The 26,502-nt window shown below is 40.3% G+C and overlaps 1 protein-coding gene across 1 annotated transcript in view; it reads left to right on the forward strand.

Moving 5' to 3' along the window:
* Window positions 1–201: 201 nt before the first annotated feature.
* The window catches only part of LOC105533889 (proton myo-inositol cotransporter-like), a 173,913-nt gene continuing 147,612 nt past the window's right edge, over window positions 202–26,502 (forward strand). Inside the window, exon 1 of the mRNA XM_011972477.1 lies at window positions 202–1,036. Coding sequence (XP_011827867.1) covers window positions 484–1,036 — 553 coding nt within the window. The 5' untranslated portion in view covers window positions 202–483. The remainder of the gene's footprint in view (window positions 1,037–26,502) is intronic.

The following is a 26,502-nucleotide window of genomic DNA, read 5'->3' on the forward strand; positions in this document are numbered from 1 at the left end:
CCGCTGCATCTCGGAAGGCAGGGTTAATTCCATACAGTTGCCAGAGCCCTAAATGAGGGAGCCTAGGTCAGAGGTCGCACCCACCAGGGAGGGCGGGATTTAGGGGTGCGGGGCGGGCTGAGCCTGGCTCCGCCCAGGGAGGGGGCGGGACGCTTTCCGTGCCCCGCCCCACCGGCTCGCGGTTGCACGTGACCCGCGGTTCCGCCTCCCGCCCGCTCCGCAGCGCCAGCTCGGCAGGCGCGGGGTGTGAGTGTGGAGTGAGACCCGCCGGGCTCCAACTCCGCAGCGCCGGAGCGCGGCGGGCAGCAACTTTCTCCCGCGAGCGGCCGTGGCGGCGGCTGCTGCCGTGGCAGCCGGAGCGGAAGCCGGGAGGAAGAAGGCGGCGGCGGCGGCGGTTGCTCCCGCCGGCTCGGGCTGTCCAGCTCGCTGAGACTGCCGGCCCGCGGAGCCGCGTCCCCCCGGGCAGCCCCGGGCCCCTGCCCTATGTCCCGCAAGGCGAGCGAGAATGTGGAGTACACGCTGCGGAGCCTGAGCAGCCTGATGGGCGAGCGGCGCAGGAAGCAGCAGGAGCCGGACGCGGCAAGCGCGGCCGGGGAGTGCAGCCTCTTGGCGGCCGCCGAGTCGAGCACCAGCCTGCAGAGCGCGGGCGCGGGCGGCGGCGTCGGGGACCTGGAGCGCGCGGCGCGGCGGCAGTTCCAGCAGGACGAGACCCCCGCCTTCGTGTACGTGGTGGCCGTCTTCTCTGCGCTCGGCGGCTTCCTGTTTGGCTATGACACCGGGGTGGTGTCAGGGGCCATGCTGCTGCTCAAGCGGCAGCTCAGTCTGGACGCGCTGTGGCAGGAGCTGCTCGTGTCCAGCACGGTGGGGGCGGCTGCTGTCTCGGCGCTGGCCGGAGGCGCCCTCAACGGCGTCTTCGGCCGCCGCGCTGCCATCCTCCTGGCCAGTGCCCTCTTCACCGCCGGCTCCGCGGTGCTGGCCGCGGCCAGCAACAAGGAGACGCTGCTCGCCGGCCGCCTGGTCGTGGGACTCGGCATCGGTGAGTTCGGGCTCCGCTAAGGGCGCACGGGACCCCAGTGTCACCGCCCTTGGCCCTGGGTGTTGCGTGCCTCTTGCCCATCGGGGTCCTCGTTGGGTCTCGCCGGGTCAGAGAATCCTCCATTTCTCTGGCCTGTAGAGCCCATCTGTTTGTTGGTCCAGCCTCCAAGGGTCTCCCGGGAGGTGGGGGGTTTGAGGGTGGGGGGTCACTGTAGTCTCCCTCGAGCCCACGTGGAATCTTTGATCGTCCACGGACCAGTCAGTCCGAGTAGTTGTTGCCTCTCAGCACTTCCAGGAACCCAGCTGAGCCCCAGCTTTTTCCTTGATCCAGCCTAACCTGATGGTGCTTCTTGAGCTCACGAGGGTCTCTATTTTCCTGCACTGTCCCACCTTCCCTCTCCACTGCTACCCCTTTCCTTTTCTAGGGCTCCCAGCCTGCAACCTAGAGCGTCGTCAAGTTACAGTGAGATAATATTTAGAATTAAGTAATTCCGGACTCTGAAAGGTTTATTAGCTACCCCTGCCCTCTTTCCTTATCTAGCATTTGTCTTTAGATGGCATCTCCTTTTGCTTTTATGCTTTTTCTATTGCCTTTCAGCTTTCATTCTTTACCCAAGTTAATTCCATTCTCCTCTGTTTTTCTAACTTTTTCATTTGAATCCTTTTTTATCCATTCTCCTCTTTGTTTTGCCTCTCCTGCTTTCCAGTTGGGAACCAAATTATCTATTAAAGGTCATATTCACTTCCTGAATTCATTTTAGGAGGTACTCCCCCTGTGGATAAATGCCCAGCAAGATAAATGATTGGAATTTACTTCAAAAATGAAGGCATTAATGTTCTCCTGGCATTGATTTTTTTTCACCCTGGTTGCTGAGCAAGGGAGGTACAATTGGCAAGTTTTTGGCAGAGGGAAGCCATTTAGAATGTGCTCAGTATTATTAGAAAGCACTTTTGAGGGAAAGTGGGGGGTTGTGACTTAAATCTCACTAGAATTTTTCTAAGACACACCGCTGATGCCTTTTTCATGTTTCGTTTCATAATTCAGTTTTTTGTTTCCCTTAGGGTGCTGTTGAAGTATTTCTTCCCTATGGCTGGGGCTTGATGAAAGCGCTTTAAACCTAGGGCTGCTAGTGATCTGTGTATTCACCACTTGTTTCATGTTTGTGCTTTTCACCCTTTCTCTGTGGGTTCTGAAGGGAAGCAAAGGCCATATATTCAACTCCACATGCAGGAACCATGAGCCTAAAACCCAGCTCGCTGCACTTTATATTCAAAGTTTGTCAGTAGTGACCTTCCTTTTGCTTGTTTATTGTACTATTAGGAAAGGTAGGGCAAAGCTCTCAGTAACATATTAAGTTGGCACAAAAATGTCCAAAGTGACCAAAAAATCCAGCTGAAATGAAACCTCTTTGTATGGAAACTACTTGCGCCTTCAGGACCCTTCAACAGATAACCTGCTAAGTGACCACGATTCTTTTCTCAGCATTGTCTGCTTGGGACATCTGGACTTTTTTTGTTGCGTCTGACATAGAAATAACATCATTTTAGGTAGCAAGAATTGTTCTGTCAACCTGAATCTTTTCTGTAATTTTGAAATTGAATCATGCTTTGCAGAACTCTCTAAATGAAGCTTCCTAGTGTTTTGCTATGGCAAGTATTGGTTAAAATTTTGGGTATTATGTTTAGTCTTTTTATCTGACCTGCAAATTGAGCCCTGTTCTGTGTAAGATCCCCTTCCAGATATTGTGGGCAGAATAGTGAGAAGAATGTATTATACTTTAGTAAATGTAGCAAGGTGGGACAAAAGCAATGTAGAACTTGCTAAGCTTTATAACAGAGATTCTCAGAGATAGCTGATGAATTCAGAGAGGATACAGTTATCTCCAACAGAGGGAAGCCAGAAGCTCTTACCAATGGAAATGGTATGTTGACATGTCAGTATTTTAACAGAAATGAGGAAGGGACCTTCTAAGCAAGGGATAAAATGGGTAAAGGAAGGAAAGCATAGCGCATACTTGGGGAATAGGTGGAAGCAGCAATAGAGGACAAAGCAGGAGATCAGATTGGAAGTACGGGTGTGCAAGAGCTGTGGAGGCCTCTCTGTCGTGCAGCCTCATTCTGTGGTCTCTGGGCTGATTGGTTCAACAGAGAAGCCCAGTTTAGGTATAGTCTTCATTCAGTTCTGGTGTAGCCCATCTCACTTCCAGAAACATACCTCTCAGAATAGAAGCCCTGAGGCAGTTTCGTAAAAGCCCTCTTCATTTTCAAAATGAAGAATGTTTTAAGATCATAAACAGGCTTTGAAACAGGCCATGTTCGAAACAAAACAATAATGAAATAAAACCACTTCAAATTAGGATCTATGCAAAGCATGTAATTATACAAATACAATCATTAAAACTTAAAAGATCACTAGCCTTCCAAAAGAAATCACAAGTGTGTGTGTTTTTTTTTGTTTTTTTTTTTTTTGTTTTTTTTTTAAGCTACAAGGAAATGGGTTCCCAACATGAGCATTTTTTGAGGGACATTAAATCAGTTTGCTTGTTTGGTACACTAAATCTGGGTTAATTTTATGCTATTGTTTTTTAAGTAGTTAAATTTTATGTGTAGTCAGGGATTTGTTGTTTTGTCCTTATGATAGTTAGTAAATGTTGATGAATAACAAAATGTGGCTTTTGATGCCTTTTTCAGACAAGTTTGCTGTAAGAACTTCCTTCCTCCACATGTTTACCTGTGGTAAAATATAAGGCTCATGTGGGTCAGGGATTTCTGTTTATTTTGTTCACTGATACATTCCTGCCACGTAGGAGATCCTTGTTGAATAAATGAATGGTGAGCAGAAACGGAAAAAAATCCAAATTTCATTGCTGGTCGAGTAGCACTTTAAGTTAAAGTTCTTTTCAAAACACAAAAATAGTGCATTATCAAAATACTTGAAAGGCCATCTAAAGGTTTTGGTTGTAATAGTTTAATGAAATCATTATCTATTCAACACTTGCTAATTGAGCTTCCGTTATTGATCCTGTCAGATATGGGGCAGGCAGTAATTAGATAAAAACCCCACCTTGGAGGTGTTCATTCTGTAATGGAGTAGAAAGATACATAAACAAGCAATTAAAATAGACATTTCTGCATAGTGTCAGATGACACACAGAAGAGTGAGTGGTCAGTTTATTCTTTTAAGGGAAAAAATGGAACACAGGATTGAGGAAAGTTCTACAGTGGGATATTCAAAGTAGGGTTTGAAGAGTGAGTAGGTATTCAGCAGATGATGTAGATGAAGCCAGAAAAGTGCTTGTTTAATGCTTTAGTATGTGCAAGACCTGGTGGTAATACTTTACACATATTACCTCATTTAATCTTCCTGAGTCTGGGAAATGGGTCCCCTTTTGTTGGGTGTGGAAACAGTTAAATGGCAAGGTCACTGATTACAGAGGCAGGATTAAAAAAAAAAACCTTGAGTCTTTTGCTGTATTACCCTACTGGACATTTAAGTTAATAACTGGTGTAAAGGCACAGAAAAATCAAAGCAGTGTTTGAAGCATAGGTGAGTGAGGGGTGGTGATGGGGTGGTCATGAGACTAGAATGTTTTGGGGGGATTAGGCTGAATATGGTTTATTTGGTCCTGCCTATGCAGGGAGAGCTTTTAGAGGTTTTTAACGGTAAATAATATAATCAGATTAAACATCCTTTGAATCTGATATGTGAGGGTTTTTGTTTTTCCCATTATGCTTTTAAGTTCTTTTACTTTCTTCCTTAAGCCTTCTCATGTCTTTGAAATTTTGGGTATTAGCAATCCTTTGCTGAGATGGCTACTATAGGATGGGTAAAGCATAGCATGTGACCATGAATTACTGATATGGGAGGAGTCAGTGGACCCTTCAGCAGAAACCTTTGCAGAGGTGAAGATAGCAAGGAGTAGAGTATAGTTATTAATGAGTATTAAATGAATTGCATAGTATAAGACCTTAAGTATCAGAAGTCAGGGAGATGTGTATTTCTTTTGATTTAAGGATTCCGTTTTCTTGACTGGTTGTAACAAAATTACCGAGTGCCTGTTTTAAATCGGGCATTATTTTGGATTTTCTTTTCTTTTTTCTTTTTGGTTCACCAGAGGCATCTTTGGTTCCTCTAGTTTATTTTTCTCTTGTACTTGAGTCCTGACACTAGACTTTCTCCATTTCGCTGCCTGCTACCATGACCACCTGAACTTTTTAAACGTGAAAAGTCAAATTTGAAATAGGACATACATTTTCCATCTCAGAAATGATTGTATTCTAACAGCGTTAATCATTTTTTTTTTTTTTTTTTTGAATTGGAGCTTCACTCTTGTCGCCCAGGCTGGAGTACAGTGGTGAGATCTTGGCTCACTGCTACCTCCACCTCCCAGGTTCAAGTGATTCTCCTGCCTCAGTCTCCCGAGTAGCTGGGATTACAGGCACCTGCCCCCCATGCCCACCTAATTTTTGTATTTTTGGTAGAGACAGGGTTTCACCATGTTGGCCAAGCTGGTCTCGAACTCCTGATCTCAGGTGATCCGCCTGCCTCGGCCTTCCAAAGTGCTGAGATTACAAGCATGAGCCACCACGCCCGGCCCAGGGTTAATCTTATTTTGTATGTTCTTTCCACGCAATCCCATTTTCAGGTGTTTGTTTAGCAGTATTGTACCTATAATCAAGGTTTTTAAGTATGGTTAGTTACAACAGGATTGAAGAATATGAATTTGCTCATTTGCTTTATTTATTTTCTATGACCATATATTTCCCATGCATAACACACAAGAAATTGTCTAGAAAAGACAAAGTACAAGAGTATACTACTATTAACACTATTAGCATGTACACGGTCAGTGAAAAAGCATACCCATTAGGCCTTTCTCCCTGGTGTTGGCATTTATTCTACTGCTCATTGTAAGTGGTGATTTAGGGCCTGTGTGGGGAATATCAAGAGGTCTCTAAATTTGATAGTCCCCACTATTCAAAACCTTTCCTGAGAATTGACATACTAATTTATACAGCACTGGATTCGTTGAATTAATCTTAGATTTACATCAGTTTCTCCTGTGTCAGCCTCTTTCAGGACTCCCTCTACTGGAACACAATTTGTAGCTGTAAATTGCAGCTTGTAATTAGTATATTATGGCCTGTTGAGTAATACTTTTAAAAATACCACATTTTTGTTTTTCAAACAGCATTTGAATTCTTCCTCAGTGCAAATGAAATGTAAAATCTTGTTTGATCAAAAAATGCAATGTTGAGATCAGTGTCAACAAAGACTGTCATTTAAGGTAAGCATAGTTGGGCGGAAGCTCTTAAGTTTCAAATAGTTAATCAGCTAATATACAGTTTTGGGGGGAGGTGCTCAAATTTGTATTTTTCCCCTATTCCCCAATTTCTGTCTGTGTGGTTGTTTTTGAAGGCAGGAATTCTGTACTGGATTTATGCTCCCTACTGGTATGAAACTGACACATGAAATAAAGCTTCCTTTGACTTCTTGTATTTCCTTGTTTTATACACATTAACAACTTTGCTCCCTCCCCTTTTCTGTCTGGCAGCGTAGGGACTGACATTGCAGTTATAGTGAGGATTATGATCTAATTGTATTTGCCTGGTAGTATAGCAACACCCTCTTCAAGTGAGTTGTCAGTAAGATAACGTAAGTCTGTTAACATGAGTTATGTGAAATTGTTCACGTGACTTCCTTGGAAAACATTGTGCTTTTTCATTCATCCCTTTTTCCCTCTTCTGGATTATAAACTTAAAGTAAGAATGCACTCAAAGTTAACTGACTTCACACTGACATCTTTGGTTTGAACACCTTTAATGATGTAGAAACTGCTAAGAGAACTGAACTAGTAAGCAGTCGTTGCTGTCTTTACCCAAAATCACCTGAGTGTAATTTTCTTTTTCTCATATTGAGCTTGGTTCCTTTGCCCATCTTTCTTGTCTACACCTTTTTCCATTTCTTTATCTTTCTTTTTCCTGTGACCCGTTAGAGTCCGTAAATAGTAGCAACACTTCTAATAGCAGCTATTGCTAATAGTATCAAAACTTCCGTTGTCAGGAGGAAAATTCATACTCACCAGAAAAGCCTCAAACATTTTGCACATATAAAATTTAATTTCTCTGGTTGTAGAAAGAGAAAAAAGTTTTACAGGGACTTCTAAACTCAAGTTAAGAGTACTACATGCTTTCTAGTTAGGCCTTTTATTAAAGGCCACTATTTGAAATGGTGCGGTCTGCAGCATATGTCCAAGGCCACATGGCAGGGGCATCATTTCACAGCAGGGCCAAGCACTGTGGCAGCTGGTCACCAGCGAGCAATGGCACCAGTGTTCTTCTGATTTTAGTGCTGCCCTGCCCTGCACTGGGAGGAGTCTAGGCAGTCCATCCTTGTGGCAGGGTGTGGATTGGCCATCAGCTTAGCTGCCAGCGCCCTGGAAATAGTACCTAAGACTTGTTGAATGCTTACACTTCTAAACATTTTGCACATGCTAATTCACATAGTCTTCATAATAACCCAGGGGGATAATACAGTTACCTTTATTTTAAGATGAGGGTATTTAGGCAGAAAGAGATGACGTAACTTTCTCATGATCACAAAGCTACTGGGTGGGGCCGGAGTTCAAACCCAAGAGGTCTGGCCTCCCAGTCTGTGCTCAACCAGTCTGTGACACTCACTCCTTCCTGAAACTGGCATAATTCTTCTTTACCATGATATATCATGTGGACATTACTTTTGTTTGTTTTAATATAGATTTTTATTTATTGTGGTAAAGAACGCATTACATTTATACTCTTACCCATTTTAAGGTGTGCAGTTTGGTATTGTTGGATATATTCACATTGTTGTACAACAGATCTCTAGAACATTTTCATCTTGCAAAACTGAAACACTGTATCTATTAAACACAAATTCCCCAGCCTCTCTTCCCTATCCCTTGGCAACCCACCTTTCTGCTTTCTGTTTCTATGATTTTTACTGCTTTGGATACTTCATATAAGTGGAATCATGCAGTATTTGTCCTTTGTTGGCTTACTTCACTTGAGGTTCATCCATGGTGTAGCATATGATAGAATTTCCTTCCCTTTAAAGGCTGCATAATATTCCATTGTGTATGTGTGTGTGTGTATATATATATACACACTCATATATACATATATACACACATATGCATATATACACATATATACACATATATATGTGGCTTTTAATCTATCCATTCATCTGTTGATGGACCTTTGAGTTATCTCTCCGTCTTGGCTGTTGTGGATATTGCTGCAATGAAGATGGGAGTGCAAACATCTCTTTGAGGTCCTTCTTTGAATTTTTTTGGATATATACCCAGAATTGAGTTTGCTGGACCATGTAGTAGTTCTATTTCTAATTTTTTGAGGAACCTCTATCCCATTTTCCATAGTGGCTGCACTCCTCCCAGTGTGGGGCAGGGCGGCGCTAAAATTGAGAAACTAGGGTTCCAGTTCTCAATATGCTCACCAACATTTGTTGTTTTCTTTTCTTTTGACAGTGGCCATCCTAATGGATATGAAGTGATATCTCATGGTGGTTTTGATTTACATTTCTCTTAGGATTAGTGATGTGAAACATTTTTTCATAGACTTGTTGGCCACTTTTACCTTTGTATATCGTCTTTGGAAAATTGTTTATTGTATTTTCAAGTCCCTTACCTATTTTTAATTGGTTTATTTCAATTGCTGTTGAGTTGTAGGAGTTCCTTATGTATTCTGAATATTAACCCCCTATCAGATATATGACTTGCAAATGTTTTCTTTCATTCCATTGGTTGCCTTTTCACTGTTTATTGTGTCTTTTGGTGTATAGTTTTTAAATTTGATGTAGTCCTGTTTGTCTGTTTTTGCTCAACACACACAAAACTAAAACTGTTGGAGTCATTTGTCATGCCCCTTGAGAGTAAGCTTTTTGGAAATTCTAATAAAATACTAGATTTTACTTCTAGGAGTATGTAATTTTGTTCCCTGGAATACATTCTTTGTGAAAATACATAATCTTCATTTCCTGTGATATAATGCTTTTTAGCAGCTTGGCAGAGGCGTTATAAAAAGTGGACTCTAAAAGCCCATTCTGTATGACTATATGTGTATATGCTTGCATTCACTCAGTAATTAGGAACATTAGTATTTTCCTTAGTTTAAGTATGAATTAAAGGAAGTGCAGAGAAATTAGGGAAATTAGCACTGTTAGTAACAGTGGTGAGATTTAAACCCAGATTTCTGATCAAGAACCAGTGTACGCCCCACCTTTCTATTATATGATAAATCCAGTTTTTGATTGTGAAAGCTAAATATAGTCACCATAATGCTTCCCAAATTAGTATTAGTATTTAATGTGCTAGCAATGAAAATCCCAACACGATACTTTCACAAAAGAATTTCACAAAATGATTGTAATCAGATTGAGGGAACAGTAGTAAGACAGTAGTTATAGACAGAAGTAATTACTGCAAAGAAATAATACGTATATAATATATAGGGTATACAATATGTATTATTAAAACCAGAATGGGATGAATGGAACAGAATCAGAATTCCAGTGATAGATCCAACTGTTTGGAAGAATTTAGTATTGAGCAAATAAGAGGGAAAAGAAAGAAGCAACTGAGAAGAGGAAATAGGAATATGAATTTAAAATAATGTAAATGAAATTTAGGTCTCATATTCTCTGTAGTGTGTTGGTTTAAGAGTCTCTAAGTTTTTAAATTAATGGAGTGTTTTTTCTTATCTATATTGATGACATCTTTTATTCTAATTTTTAAAACCTCAAAGCAGAGATTTTAAAAGCGAGGCAACAGACTGGAAAGATATTGTGGTAAATTTATTTACTTAAAAGAAAATATATTTATCCTCAAAGTATACTAACAGATTGTTTACAACAAGAAAAATACAGTTAGTAAATAGACTCTTGGGAAAGTGTTAAGCCTGGTTACTAATTAGAGGTGAAAATTAAGAGAACACCATACTTACTAAATTAGCAAATTAAAAACTCAGGGCTGGCCGGGCGTGGTGACTCACGCCTGTAATCCCAGCACTTTGGGAGGCTGAGGTGGGTGGATCATGAGGTCAGGAGATTGAGACCATCCTGGCTAACATGGTGAAACCCCATCTCTACTAAAAAATGCAAAAAAAAAAAAAATAAAAAATAAATAAATAAAATAAATTAGCTGGGCGTGGTGGCGGGCTACTCAGGAGGCTGAGGCAGGCGAATGGCATGAACTTGGGAGGTGGAGTTTGCAGTGAGCTGAGGTCATGCCACTGCACTCCAGCCTGGGTGACAGAGCGAGACTCCATCTCAAGAAAGAAACAAACAAAAAAACAAAAAAAAAGCTAAACAAAACTCAGGGCTAAGTTGTTCCCTAGGAAAATATGATTTTCTGATTGTAAAATAAATTGGAATAATTTTCTGTAGAGAATATTCTAGATAAAAAACTGACATATTTGACATGCTTCATTCATTTGTTCTTCATTCAAGAAGTTTATTTTGAATTAGTAATATGTATTATATCCTGTGCTCTTGCAGTTCATTTGTAAAATTGCTAATAATTCTTTGATCTGGAAATTTCACTTGAGAGATTGTAATATAAGGAAATAAAGAAAAACTCATTTTGTTTAAACGTATTTATAGATGTGCAATATGTAATTTTAAAAAGCTAGGAGGAACCTCCAAGTGCCTAGTGATTGGGAAATGATTAGTTAGACCACATCACATTGACATTAAACAAAAAAACGTCTAGACCTTAGATACATATATCCCGCAAATATTAAGCCCGAAGAATAGAACCTAGTTGTATGGACACATTGATTGCAACTACCTAAAAAACTACACTTGGACATAGAGTTTGGAAGAAGGAATAAAGGTGTATGTTTAGTTTACATATGGCACAGGGCATTTTACATTTTTTTTTTTTTTTTTTACTCTTCCCTTTAGATCATTGTTCTACTTCACATTCACATTTTTGTTTTAAAAGGCACAGAGACACACATAACAAAACATAGCAGCAAGATACTTTTTTCCAAATTAGATTTTACTTCTTATTCTATGGAAGGACATTTTTAGGAAATAATGACAAAAATGTTGTAATCTAATCGTATAATAGCGATGTGGGTGTATTTTTTCCCCCAGATTTTTAACTCATTGCATGAATTAGCAAGGTCTCATGATGTACGAGGTGCATTTCTGGGATCTTATTATTGTATGTATCTCAGGAAAGTGTCTTGCTTACTTTATGGCTGAGAATGAGAGCTTCCATGGGCTCCTATCCCACACTCCCTTCTCTCTTTTGGGTTTCCTCAGCTGTTCCTGCCTGGGCCTTGCACAGATGCTGTCTTCTTTCTGTTTCTGTAGATGAACTGGCAAAGGCTTCTCCCTGTCTCCTATTCAAAACTGTCATCCCAGCTCTTTCTCTTTTGTCTCATAACATTTCTCCTTCTACTGAGTTAGTCCTGTAAGCATGGACACATGCTGTTGTTATTTTTGCAGTCTTTTTTTTTTTAATTAAATTTATTTATTTATTTATTTTTAAAATTATACTTTCAGTTCTAGGGTACATGTGCACAACATGCAGGTTTGTTACATATGTATACATGTGCCATGTTGGTGTGCTGCACCCATTAACTCGTCATTTACATTAGGTATATCTCCTAATGCTATCCCTCCCCCCTCCCCCCTCCACAAAAGGACCCGGTGTGTGATGTTCCCCTTCCTGTGTCCAAGTGATCTCATTGTTCAGTTCCCACCTATGAGTGAGAACATGCGGTATTTGGTTTTCTGTTCTTGCAATAGTTTGCTGAGAATGATGGTTTCCAGCTGCATCCATGTCTCAAAATTTTTTTTTTCTGCCCCACTTTATCTTTCGGTTACTATCCTGTCTGTCTCCTTTTCTTTACATAAAACGGTTGCCTATATTCCTTCTCCGTAGTTCCTCTCTTCCCCTTTTTTCTGAACCCTATCCAGTCAGGCTTTTATCCTTACCACTCCACTGGCGTTGCTCTTATCAACTTTACTGTGTCCTCTGTGTTGCTCAGCGCAAGGACTGTCATCAGTCCTACTTGTCCTACCAAATGCATTTGACACAAGTAAATCGTGTCTTCACGGACTACTTTCTTTGGCTTCTAGGACACCACATTCTCCCAGCTTTTTCTGTAGGCTGTTCCTTCCCCCATCTTCTTTGCAGATTCCTCTTCATCTCTCAGATCTCTTAACTCTGACCAGCCTCAGAGTTCTCTTCTTCTCTACATTTACTCCTTTGGGGATCTCATCTTGTCTCATGGCTTGGAATAACTTCTGTGTTGCTGAGAATTCCCAAATCTAGATTTCAGCCCAGACCTCTCTCCTGATCTCCAGATGCTTGCACCCGTCTTCCCTGTTTTGTCCACCATCTCCCGCTTACCAGGTCAGAGCATTCCTCCTGGGGCTTTCACCAAAAGCCTTGGAGTTGTCCTTGACTACCTCATGTGCCCCTTATCAGGTCGGCTAGGAAATCTTTTGAATCTAGGCCCTAATTACATCTGAAATCTGTTTCTTATCACTTCCTCTGCAATCACCCTGATCCCAAATGCCACCCGTCTCTCACTTGGGGTATTGTCAGAGTCTCCTACGTGTTCACTCTGCCCTTTTCTTGACCCCTCTGCTTGCTTTTTATACATATGACAGCCAGAATGATTCATTTAAAATATAAATCAGACTATGCCATTTCTCTGCTCAAAGCCCCTGATTAGCTCCCCACCTCAGAGTAAAAGCTAGTGGTCTGCAGCAGCCCATGGGATCTTGCCCCATGCCCACTTCTTTGATTTCATTTCCTACTGCTTTGCCTTCCCTCCTTTTCCAGCTGCCCCCACCTCTAGGAATACACTAGACATCCTTCCAGGCCTTTTTGTGGGTGGTTTCCTCTGCTGGGAAGCCTCTCCCTAGATACCTGGAGCACTCTTTCCCTTTCTCTCTTGTGTTTCCTCAAGCATCTCTTCTTAGTGGTGTCTTCCTTGATCATTAGGCTTAAAGTTGCAGCCCCCACCACTGATTTCCCCTGCTTTATTTTTCTCTATAGCAGTTTTCACTAGCTGAAACACTTAATTAGTTGTTACTTATTGATTATTTTCTGTCCAATAGAGTGTAATCTCCATGAAGGCAGATTTTAATTTTTCTGTTTTGTTTATTGCTATTCCACCGTTGCATAGTGTAGTGCCTGGAACGCAGCAGGCATCCAGTAAATATTTAATCTGTAGATAACAACTAAAACAGTATAATCTTAGGGAATAATTTTGAGCTGAGATTGGATCAAGGATGTTGTAGGAAATTTGTGTAGTGGATGGAAGTAATTAAATGTACTCTAGGGTTGCTTCTGGCACTACTCTATGGTTTCAAACTTTTTAAAGCGGTTGGGAGAAAATGGGTATTATTTTTAACTTCAATTAAGACTTTTAAGTCTAATATTGTTTTCAGTCTCTGCAGTGAAATGGGTCTCTCCATGTATCTAGGGAGCCTAAACAAACGAAAGTTGATTTGTGTCTGAAAAATGATCTGACAGACGCTCAAGGATGAACTTGGAGTAATTACACTTAGATGTGACAGTGGAATCAACAGAAATGCAAACTTATTACATGGGATATATCTTTTCCACATGTTAATAATGCTCTAATGTCTCCTCTCTTTCCTGGCAGACAGATTTGTGGGAAGAGGGATTACTGATTCACACAGTTGCATCTTTGTGTTTGAACCTGGAATTAAAGCAGGAGCGGAAGGGCGTTGGAGTCATAGTTCACCCGGGCTATAAAGAGGCCTGATCAGTTTTCCCTGACCTTCACGTCTTCTGTCTGATGACTCAAGTTTTCAAACTTTAGTGAGTCTTTCTCTTGGAGAATGGAGATACGGAATTTGAAACCTCCTCTTATTTTCTCCTTAGCAGCCAATCCATGTTTCAGATTCTATAATACATTTCACTAAGTAGCTATTGAGTGTCTGTATCTGGCCAGGCACATTGTGGCTTGGGATTCAAAAAATAAGACAGATTTTATTTTTCATTATGGTCTGATTATAAATTTAGGGGACAAAAAACATGTGTAGTATAAAATGAAGTGGTAAGTTTTTAAAGATGATATTACATACATGGAATTTAAAAAATAAGTACCATAATCTTGAGATTGATCTGATCCTTTTAAATAATCCAGATTTTAATTCTGGATGGGGTTACGTTTCAAGTGAAGCCGATCTGCAACTCTTCATAGCAAATGGAGTGGCACTCTCACCAGTCCAAACTGTGATAATTAAAACACTGGTCTTAATATTGCACTTTAAGCTTATATTTGAATATGAGTGCTTCACATAAATATGGAAACTTACATTGTCAAACAAAATGATTAAATTATGCTGTGTAGATTTGGCTTGAGCCACATTTCCTGGTTTACTGTTTTGAGTTTTTAATCTTACAAACCCTGTAAATCCTCTATACTTGTGAAACCATTCTTGCCACCCCAGACAGACCTTATTATGCCTTTCTCTGTAACACTTCTATTACTGCCCATAGTGATACTCATATGTCATTAATACAGACAGTAATAGAAAAATATATAAGACACAGTCGTGCAGAGGAAGGTTGATGAGGTCTACCTGGAGCTGGCAAGTCAGGTTTTATAAAATCCTAATTCATAGAGTTATTGTATAGATTAATTGATATACTATTTTCTGTTAAAAGCTTAACATTATTCCTGATGCTTAATACATGCTCAGAAAACATTAGCCATTATTGTTGTAATTAATGTGAATTTTTCTTCCCATTTTATCTCTGTTGGAGGCAGGCATCAACATTTTTTGGATTGGTGAATAAAACCAGACTGTCCTGAATTAAGTTTTCCTGGCACATGTGTAATTAAAACCTCTGTAGGACTATTAGATAGTATGAGTACAAATGAGTGAATTACCTCATTTCGCCTTTATAGTTCCTGGTTAAAGAGAGAAAGACATTTTGAAATTTTCATAGTTCATAATTTGAACCTTGAAATTTAGGATTGTACAAAAAGACAGGGAATTTAATGCATCAAATGAATGTGACATGCTATTATTCTTTGTTGCTAGTAGTTGGCCAATTTCAACTTTAATAGAAGTTCAGCCTTTTGTAATAGTTTGCAAAAACAGCAAAAAATTTGAGCAATAAGCTTTTAATTTTAGATTTCCTTCTTATCCTGTAGAATAAAGTTTTAGCAGTAGTGTCAACATAAGTAAATTGTGAAGAATCTAATGATATTCAAGTGAATGAGGATACTCTATTTTTGACCTACTGTACAAATTACAGTTCATAAAGTGAAATTCAAGCATCTTATTTTGCACAACATAAAGTTCAGCCATGTGCCACATAACGACATTTCAGTGGAGGATGACCACATATAGGATGGTAATAAGATTATAATACTGCATTTTTACTGTACCTTACCTTTTCTATATTTAGCCATGTTTATACACAAATACCAATGTGTTACAGTTGCCTACAGTATTTAGTACAATGACATCCCGTACAGTTTTGTAACCCAGGAGCAGTAGGCTATAGCATATAGCTTAGGTATGTAGTGGGCTGTACCATTTAGGTTTGTGTAAGGACACTCCGTGAAGTTTGCAAAATGTATTCCTGAGAATGTATCTCCGTGGCTAAGCAATGCATGATTGCATTTGCGTGTGCACATCTTTAATAAGAATATCTTACTAAAGATTCTGAGGCAGTGACTTTGTTTACTTTTTCATAGGTAATATAAAATAGACAAATCTAAAGGACTTTATTTATTATGAATGAATAGTTCTTGAGGCTGGGGAAGTAAGAACCCTTTTTTAAAAAAGGTTTATAGCCTGATGAAGGAAATGATGAATGTTGCAAAAGAAACACATGACTTTGTTACATTTGTTTGGTAATTATGTAGTTATTTATTCATCTGTGCAAGAGATCATTAGAGCCTGGATTATTTTCAAAATTTCAGTTTCTAAATATGACATACATTTTCAAATAAAAATGTATATATATATTAAGAATACAGAATTATAGTTATTAATAAGCATTAAAACTTTGCCTATGGATAGCTACTGCTGTGGTTAATAGTTACCTTTTATTTGCTTTAAGTGAACATCTGGCTGACTTAATCTAACTCAAAATAATTTTTAGACATAAACTCAAAGCCACTGTCAGTAAATTTTTCTTTATTTTTAAGCAGTCATGAAGATGAGATACCCAGAGATAAGCCATATGAGCAAATAGTGCCTTAATTGCTCAAAAGGTAATGAATTCTAAGAATTAAGATGAATAAACATGACTAGTTTCTAGCAAAATTATAAAATATTAATGAAGATTTGGAAGCATTTAGAAAAGAGTCTGATGATTACTAGGAAGTTTTGTGTGTTCACTAGAAATATGCCTTACTAAACTATTCTCATTTGTTTTTTCTTTGAAAGCATTTTTTGGTGAGTAGATTAGGAAAATTCTGCAGATAAAGCATTTGGCACACTCTTTCACTGAATATATTCGTAGAACATTTTCTTTGTGTTAATAAGCAAAGTAAGGGAGCAAAATAAACTTTAATCTTGTGGGGCATACTGATGACAAATAATCTCTGAAATTTGGGAAATTAAAAAAACAAACAAACATGGTTTAGTAGGATGCCTTGTCAGGGTTGAAAAGTGGGCCCAGAAGGTCTCTACTGGGGTGCAACCAAGAGCTCAGTCCTTCAGCTCTGTGCTTATCAAATCCATGGAGCCCAGAGCAAGCTAAATGGCTGTTACACTTGATAACAGAGCTAATATTAAAAATAAGATACTGGAATGCTGTTAAAAACCAAGAAAAGTTAAAATTCATAGGAAATGTATTTATAATATGGGTATCTCCATATATTTTACGTTTTAAATATATTTGCGTTATTGCCGTTGATCCACTCTTAGAGCTGACCAACAGTGAGACAGACTCCTTACGGAGAACGTTAAGAGAGAGTTTACAAAGTCTATATAGGGAGGCGGTCAGTGTAAGGTACAGGGTGACCTTTGTTGAGGAGATGAAGAAGTCTTCCTTGTATTCAGAGCCTGACTGAAGGGCTTCTCTAGTCCCGCATGATTCTAAAATTCTCAGGCTTCTTTATTGATTACAATTGAGAAATGATTTTATCAAAGCTGACAGAGAATTTGTCCCCTGAAGTGGAATAAATCATCTAAGATCCTCAAGATTGCAGATTACTAAAGAGGAGGACAGTGTCTCTTTTTTGTAACTTCTATGAGAGGTCAGTAGACAGTAGTTGGCTCAGTGACACCTGAGTTATTCTGTTTCATTCCTTTTGGCTTCTGTCTTTTAAATTATCACATTCACTTTTCTTGGATAAAATTTAGGTCTTTTTTTATGAAATCAAGAACATTATTTTATGTTCTTTTTACAGAGAGAGTTTGTAAAGTACGAAGATGACCACTCTGAAAGCCACATGCCCCTGGCACCCTCTGAAGCACCTCAGTCCTCTCCTGACTCTTTAAATGATTCATTCTGCCATTTGCATGCTTCCTCTGAAGAAAACCAATTATTTAGTGTTCTTGAGGTGATTGACTTGCAAATAATCTTGTGCTCTTAAAGCACATTTTTGGTAAATTTTCAAATTTCTGAAAACTAGAAATTATTTCTTTGGTTGTAATTGAGTGAGATCAGATATTCACAGATTAATAGACTCTCAAAACCAGTAGGTGCTGCCTTCATACCAAAGGTTTTACCATGCTAGGATAAACATTCATCTTCAATTTTTTTGTTGTTAAAAAGCATACTTCACAAGGAATTTATTATCCCAGTCATTTTATCACATACCTCTTCTGGAGCTTAGGGTCCCAGCCCCTTCTTGTCTCCTCTTTTGTGTCTCCCCACTTATACCCCTACCACACTTTGGTGTTTTTGAGGTTTCTTAATCTTATGTAAAGTGTGCATAAAAAGCATTTTTAGAAAGCCTTGCTATGTTTATTGATCTGTAACATACAGTATACATAGTGTGCTTGCTGTATTAACACAGCTCCAAGACAAGACCCCTAGCTTTCCTACAGCTCTACTAACTCCCCCAAATCCCACTTCTGTAGAACTTTGGAGCTGTGGCACCTGTTGAGGTAATGGTTACTTTCCTCAAAAGGTTGCCATTATGATGATTGACTTCAAAAAGTATAAAAAAAGTCTTTTGAAAAATTGACAGTTCTCCCCACAAAGAGTTGAGTGATTATTCAGCTGCAATTTCTTCTAACTTGTAGTTCCTTCTGATATATGATGTTGAGGTTTTAGAGAGAGCAATTAAAATAAAGTGGTCTAATTAAACAGTGTTTGCATCATCTTTTTCAGTTTAGATGTTGAGGAAGTGTTCAGGTCCTACCAAGCAATTTTTTTCTTCTTTTGAGTGAGAACTGTCTCTACTTTTGGACTTACTGTCTTCACTTGTCCCCCTTTTGAGCTTTTATATCTTAAATGTTATGCCATTTACTCCTTTTAATAGATTAAACTTATTTTCAGGTTATTAAAAAAAAAACCACTTGTCTCACAGAATCATAAGACAAACTGTATAAAACTCTTGGAACAGTGCCTGGCACATGGTAGTATGCAGTAAACGTTATCTGTTCTTTCATTTTAGTTTAAACATATCTGCCATGCACCTGCCTCAATGGAATAGTGTAAAAGGATATTTATACTTATAATCAGTATAAATTATAGTTATTTATACTTATAATTAGTACAAATTATATAATTTATACTTGTGAGTTTTATGAATTTATACAAATTAACCCCTTCTGAGCCCTAGGTTTCTCAGCTTTATCCACTTCTTGGTGGTTTTATGAGTATTAAGTAGTAGTACAGAAGGGCAACTGGTACATATAACCTCCTGGTAGTGTTGGCTTACTCTGCTCTCTTATGAGGTAAGAGTTCCTTAAGGACAGGGACCATGTTTTTGTGTTTATCCCCGGATCTGTCATAGCCTCTGGCACATAGTAGGTGTTTGTGAGTTACATAAATGGGATCATTGGGAAGGAGAATGAACAGAAGAACGTATAGAAATTTTTCTATTGTAGGTAGCATTCTTCCAGGGGAAAAAGGTTATTTGAAAGCCATAGGGGTCTTAAAAACTCAGTTTTTTCGTTTAAAGCTTAAAGCGTTTTGATATTTAATTCTATAGTATTACAACTAATATGACCATGACTGACGAATGGAAGAAACACAGAGGGATATAGACTGGAAGAGAAAGGAGAGAGGGAGAGAAAGACTAAGATTTAGTGAGTACTGTGGAAATGTTAAACTCTAAAGTTACCCTCAAGAGTAGCTTCAAGAGTCTTAGCTCAATTATCAGGGGCCTTTGGAAAGCCAAATAGGTAGTTAGCCTTTATTTAAAAAATTACTTGCTTTTAAGACTTTGAAGGATCCTTTCTGAATGGAAGATACAGCCAAAGATGGTAGTGAGAGGCATGGAAGATTCAGGAGGATGTGTGTGGTTGTGTCTTCAGTAACCCGAGCAAACGGCCTGGGATTAGAGGAAATCAATCTGAGGATTGGGTACATTTTGTCCACGTTCACTGTCAGAGTTATCAAGCAATTGGGAGGTAAGGTTCTAGAGTTGGTTTTGATGTCCTGTCTCAAGACCTAATTATGCCTCTTGGGATGAGGTGAGGAAAACATGTGTCTTGGGACTGGCCGTTGGTAACTGCATTAGAGAAAATGAGCTTGGCAGATCTCCCACAATTTGGAGATTTCTCCAGAAACATACTGCAGTGTTAGGTCCAGGGAACAATCCATGATCTGGCCTTGGATTAGAGGCAACACATAATCATATTACCTATCAGTTTAGTCCTGATGCCTATGAATGCCCAGTTCTTCTTATCATTCAGCTTTTGGATGGGAGACAACAATGCATGTCTTGTTTCTTCTCGTATTTGTAACTGATTTGCTTTTAAGACTGTGTTGTCTGCATTGCCTTCTGCTGTTGGTGTAATAAGAAAAACCAATGGGGGAAAATATTTCTTATCTTTAGAGATGAAATAGACATGTAGCTAGAGAATAGATATGAGAATAGACATGTAGCTTGTTTGATGGCCTGTGTCATTTCTCAGTTTGGATTTACTGCTATGTTTTTCTTAATAGTTGGTTACAAAAACAAATGGCACCGAAGGAAAAGACCACATTTCCTTTTATCATCGCAACAGGTGTTTATTTTTATTTATTTTTATGAGTATATAAAATGAAAAGTATTCAGATTAACTTGTTATTCAGAGAGGTGATATCAGGTGGGGAGTAGTGGGATTAAAAAAAAAACCTCCCATGCCAGCTGCATTCTGATTGCCAATGCATCCGTGATTGGTGCCTTGCTCAACATCTCCCAGGTGCCATCACTTCATAAGTTTCCCAGATTTTGCAGTTTCTTAGAAGGCAGCAGGGAGGGCCTGCCACGATGGCTCATGCCTGTAATCCCAACACTTTGGGAGGCATATGGCAGGTGGATCACGAGGTCAGGAGTTCAAGACCAGCCTAATATGGTGAAACTTCGTCTCTACTAAGAATAAAAAAAGTAGCTGGGCATGGGGGCGGGTGCCTTTAATCCCAGCTACTCGGTGGAGGTTGCATTGAGCTGAGATTGTGCCACTGCACTCTAGCCTGGGTGACAGAGCGAGACTCCATCTCAAAAAAAAAAAAAAAAAGAAAAGAAAGATGGCAGTAGTGGGAGGAATGTGGGATGTGAAATTGGAAATCCTGGGTCCTGCTTTCAAATCTTATGCAAATATGTGATTTTAGATAAGTCACTTAATGCTTGAGCTTGCTTTCTCTTCTGTAAAGTAAGAGTTATATGTAAAGTTCCTTCGAACATAGCCATTTCATTGGCCAGATAAGAAAGAAAAAGTACTGTCATGATCTGCCACCTACTTAGGCCCCTTCCGCAATGTGAAATGGACACTGTGAGTGTAAAAACATACTCAAAAGTGTATTTTTAATTCTCTTACTCCACAGAAAACACAAAAGACTTCTGTGACCAAATGTGGGGGATTTCTCCCCACGAACAAGCAATCAGTTTTGCAGCAGACACCAGCTGGATGTTCTCCAATTCAGTTCTCACACTGTCAGCCTAGAAATAGCATCTGATTCCACAGGTTGAGGGCACAATCCTCAAGACCTCCCCCCACCCCCAATGCCAACAGGCTTCAGACACCAGTTGTAACTTTGGGTCTCTGGAACTTTGACCAACCAACTACTTCAAGTTGGAGTTTTTACAACACCTTTTTTGGGCTAGATTAATTTTCTATAAAACACTTAGGTTTACTGGTTTATTTCAAAGGATATTTCAAAGGATACAAACAGATAGAGGGATACACAGGGCGAGACTTGGAAGGGTCCTGAGTACAGGAGATTCTATCCCTGTGGAGGTGGAGTCCTCCACTATTGGTACATGGATTTTTGTTCGCTTCCTGTCAACCTCCATATCTTCGTCTGTCCAGAAGTGCTCTGAACTCAGCCCTTTTCGCCTTTTATAGAAGTGTCATAATAATTATGTCATTACCTAGGCATAATTGATTAAACCATTGGCAACTGGAGACCAACTTAACCTTCAGCTTCTCTCCCCTTGGAGGTTGGGGGTCCCAACCCTCTAATCCTGCCTTAGTTTTTCCAGTGACCAGTCCTTATCCTGAAGCTGCCTAGGGGCTGCCAGTCATCTGTCAACTTATTAGCATACAAAAAGACATCACTTTGGAGAGTCTAAGGATTTTAGGAGTTGTATGCCATGAAACAAGGGTGGAAGACCTAATATTTCACTCTATCACAGACAGCAAGTGGAGGGTCAGGCCATAAGAGGAGTTCTCAATCCTAGTCTCATACATTTACAAAATGTTAAATACGTAACATGGATTCATTTAAAAAAATGAAGCTGTAAGCCCAGTGCTGCCCTATAGTATAATTTTTTACATTTACCCTAAAAACATTTTACTTTTAATAGAATGCTCCATTGGATTTGGTGCTCAGTCCTGGACAACTCTTCATTTCCAGTGGCCTGACTTAGGTTGAATTTTGTGATTTGAGCCAGCCCCGTGAGTAAGCTTGACTTGCTGGCTATTTGTGTGTTTCTTGTTATTTAAGACATCTTGCTGAAGTTGAAGAGTACACTCTTTGAAAGAGTGTTTTGTAATGGAAAACTGTTGCATTAAAAAGTGGCTTTGTGTTTTTATAGACCACACAATTCTAAGCCAAATGACACAGTTTCAAAATAGCTATTGGTGGGTAGAACACACAGGTAAGTACTTTGAGAGCCTGGTGCCAGAAGTTTGAAGTATTTGTAAGAAGAAAGCACAACATGAGCCAGGTCTAGAGTTTCCTGTTTGATCATTTTTACAATATCTTAGAATAGATTTGCAGTTACCCTGCCAAATGTGTACTTCATCTTTAATTAGACACATTCAAATACATCAGTTAAAGAGCTTTTGGTTCAATATCCGCTATTCGGAGCATTTATTCTGATACTGCCTTTTACTGCCTCCCAAATCTATGTTTGTATTGGTACTGTATACAGTAAAGGTAAATGCATTTTAAAGTGTAATGAATGATACCTGGTGCTGTACAAAGTGGAGTAAGTCTTCCACAGCCTGTCTCTCCACTGATTACAACTAAGAACTCTGGAAATAATGCAAAATGCAGCTGAGGATTCTGAAAAGTAAACAACAGCAGGAAAATTGGGTAGGGACGTCAAAATTTGAAGACCTACTGCACTGGCAGTGAATTTACTGTTTGTATTATGTTTTCTTCTTAGTCTCCTGGCTTTTACCTTTGGAGGGCTGAATCCCAGGACTGCTCAGTGAACACCAGTAGCAGAAAAGCCCAACAGAAACCCCCTCCTTCTATTCAGAAGACTCAGAATAGGGACCCTTGTGAGCCAGAAGATATGGAAGGAGTTCCCCCTCCTGTTTTTTTTCTCTCCTTGCCCTGCCTTGAGGCCAGCCCAGTTAAAAACCTGCACTGTTGCAGTGGTGATGGCAGTAATGTAGCACTATTGATGCTAAGATACAGCCCCTCTTTCTGTACAAAGGAAATAGAAAAGGGATCCCTGATGTCTAGAGAGTGTGGGAGGTAATCAGTTATTTTTTCTCTGTAGTTTCCCTTGCTGGTATGCTGCAAGTACAGTCCCAATTATATACAACTGAAAAACAGTGTAAGGGATTAAGTTCTAAGAGAAAGTCCTGGTTTTATGCATAGCAGATTTGGAAAAGAGGACCCTAAGGGCCTGAGGGTATCAGGGAAGTAGTGGAGAAGAGAGCTGAAAAAGGGGATCTCCTGTTTCTGTGTATAAGCTGAAACAAGTCCTGAGCTCACCCCTAAGCAGCACATGCACAATTCAGACCCAAAGGGGCATAGCAGATGTTTTGAGTACAGAACTGTGACATGAGGTACCACACAGTCCCAGACTGTCTCCTGAGTAATCTGAATAACACAGCTATTGAAAATTGCTATTTAAGAAGATGGCTGACTAGATGCAGACAGGAAGAACTTCTCCCACTGAGAGACCAGCCCATCAGGAAGAACTACATACTCCAAACAGATCTTCAGAAAGAAAGTATTGAGAGTAGACAGAAGGAGGATACAGACCGCAGGCTGAAGTGGGGGAGGAGACCCTGCATGGAGTTGCTGAGCACCAGGACTTATTCCTGACCCTGAGCAGCTCCTGGAGAAGGGGCCAGTGAAATAGACTTGGAGTGGCCCACTCTCGTTACAGACCTCTGATATCCTCGCTGCAGGAGACCCCATAACCCCCATGAATATTTGAGCTGGCAAAGACAGAACTCCAGCTTGCATGGAGCCCCAGGGGTCTTTTGTGGGAATGGCTGCAGTGGAGCATAGTCATGGGTGCTCATCCTTCAAGGCCCACCACACTCCTCTAGGTGGCTTTAACCTTTGTTGGCTGCCAGACCTGGATAGAACATATCTTGCTCTTGGGAAGGGGCCTGTCTGATCTGAGTGTCCTCCTATTTGCTGGCCTATCCCAGGGTCCCTGCCTGGCCACACCTGCTTGCAGCATGGCCTTGGCTGCCCAGCTGAGGTGCTTGCCAGCAGCGACTGCCATGGCTCTTTTGTCAGAAGATCTGTCCTCATAGAGAGCTTCTGTAGGTGGGCCCCTGCTGGCATGCCCCCACCCACAACCCTCCCCTGCCAGCATGCACTTGCTCACAGCCTCCCCTCATTACTTCACTGGCATGAACTTGCCTGCAGCCTCCCCCTGCTGCTTCTCTGGTGGGTGTAACTGATTACAACTAAAAACCCTGGAAATAATGCAAAATGCAACTGAGGATTCTGAAAAGTAAGCAACAGCAGGCAGATTGAGTACGGAAGTCAAAATTTGAAGACCAACTGGTATGGCTGAATTTACTGTTTGTATTATCTTTCTTAATCTCCTGGCTTTTACCTTTGTAGGGTTGAGTCACAGGATTGCTCAGTGAACACCATGTGTACTTGCCATGTGCATGCTAACCTCACTACTACCGTGCCACTGGTGCACACATGTGCAGGGACACCTGCTGCCTTGCTAAAGCCCTTTTGCTGGCAGACCCCATTGGAGTGTTACCAGGAGACTGGTTCCAGGCCCCCAGGATTAGAGTACACAGCCTAGGAGTGCTAAGCTGAGCCTTGGCCCCCTGCAGTCATCCAGACATGAAGCCAATCAATTTAAACCCAACTTATACTACTGTCAAACCCTCAAGGGCATCAAAGAATATAAAAAGCAAAAAGCCCTATCCAAAGGACAGCAACTTTAAAGATTAAAGAAACATCAGCTTACACAGATGAGAAAGAACCAGTGCAAAACTCTGGCAATTCAAAAAGCCAGAGAGAGTCATTTTACCTCCAAATGACCACATGAGCTCGACAGCAAGGGTTCTTGATTGAAATCACTGAACTTATAGGCATAGAATATATAATCTGGATGGCAAATAAGGTCATTGAGATTTAGGAGAAAGTTGAAACTGAATCCAGGGAATCTAAGGATTCCAATAAAATGATAGAGGAGCTGAAATATGAAATAGCCATTTAAAGAAAGAAACTGTTCCAGTTCTCAGAGCTTGAAGACCAGTTCTTTGAATCAACGCAGTTGGACAAAATAAAGAAAAAATTTAAAAATGAACAAAACCTCTGGGAAATAAGGGATTATGTGAAGAGACCAAACCTACAACTCATTGACATCTGAGAAAGACAGGGAGAGAGAGCAAGCAACTTGGAAAATGTTTTTGTGGATGTTGTCCAGGAAAATTTCCCCAACCTCGCTAGAAAAGTCAACATGCAAATTCAGTAAATTCACAGAACCTCAGCAATATACTACATCATCTTGAAGATAGATAGTCATCAGATTCTCCAAGGTCAATGTGAAAGAAAAAGTATTAAAGGCAGATTAGAGAGTAGGGACAGGTCGTATACAAAGGGAACCTGATTAGGCTAACAGCAGACCTTTCGGCAGAAATCTTACAGGCCAGAAGAGATTGGGGGGCTTATATTCAGAAACCTTAAAGAAAAGAAATTTCAAGCAAGAATTCCATTTCCAGCCAAAGTAAGCTTCATAAACAAAGGAGAAATTTTTCTTCCGACAAGCGAACACTAAGGGAATTCATTACCACCACACGTGCCTTACAAGACATGCTTAAGTGAGTGCTAAACATGGAAATGAAAGACTGTTATCTGCCACATAAAAACACACTTAAGTACATAGTCCACTGACACTATAAAGCAACTATATAATCAAGTCTGCGTAACAACCCGCTAACAACATGATGACAGGATCAAATCTTAACGTCAATATTAAGCTTGAACATTTTAAACAGGGCCAGGTGTCGTGGCTCATGCGTGTAATCTCAGCACTTGGGAGGCCAAGTTGGGTGGATCACCTGAGGTCAGCAGTTCAAGACCAGCCTGGCCAGCATGATGAAACCCCCTCTCTACCAAAAAATTAGCCAGGCATAGTGGCATGTGCCTGTAATCCCAGCTACTCAGGAGGCTAAGGCAGGAGAACTGCTTGAACCTGGGAGGCAGAGGTTGCAGTAAGCTGAGATCACACCACTGCACTCCAGTATGGGCAACAGAGCAAGGCCCCCTCTCAAAACAAAACAGAACCTTGAACATAAACAGGAACATAAACAGTGTGCCCACTTTGAAGGCACAGAGTGACAAGTTACATAAAGAAGAAAACCCAACTGTATGCTGCCTTCAAGAGACCCATCTTAAATGCAAACCCACTCATAGGCTCAAAGTAAAGGGATGAAGAAAAATCTATCAGGCAAACAGAGCAAGAGTTGCTATTCTTATTTCAGAAAAAAACAGACTTTAAGCCATCAATGGTCAAAAAGGACAAAGAACCCAGGTGTGGTGGCTCACGCCAGTAATCCCAGCACTTTGGGAGGCTGAGGTAGGCAGATCACCTGAGGTCAGGAGTTCAAAACCAGCC

Source organism: Mandrillus leucophaeus, unplaced genomic scaffold (genome assembly GCF_000951045.1).
Source record: "Mandrillus leucophaeus isolate KB7577 unplaced genomic scaffold, Mleu.le_1.0 Scaffold1293, whole genome shotgun sequence".
NCBI lineage: Eukaryota > Metazoa > Chordata > Mammalia > Primates > Cercopithecidae > Mandrillus > Mandrillus leucophaeus.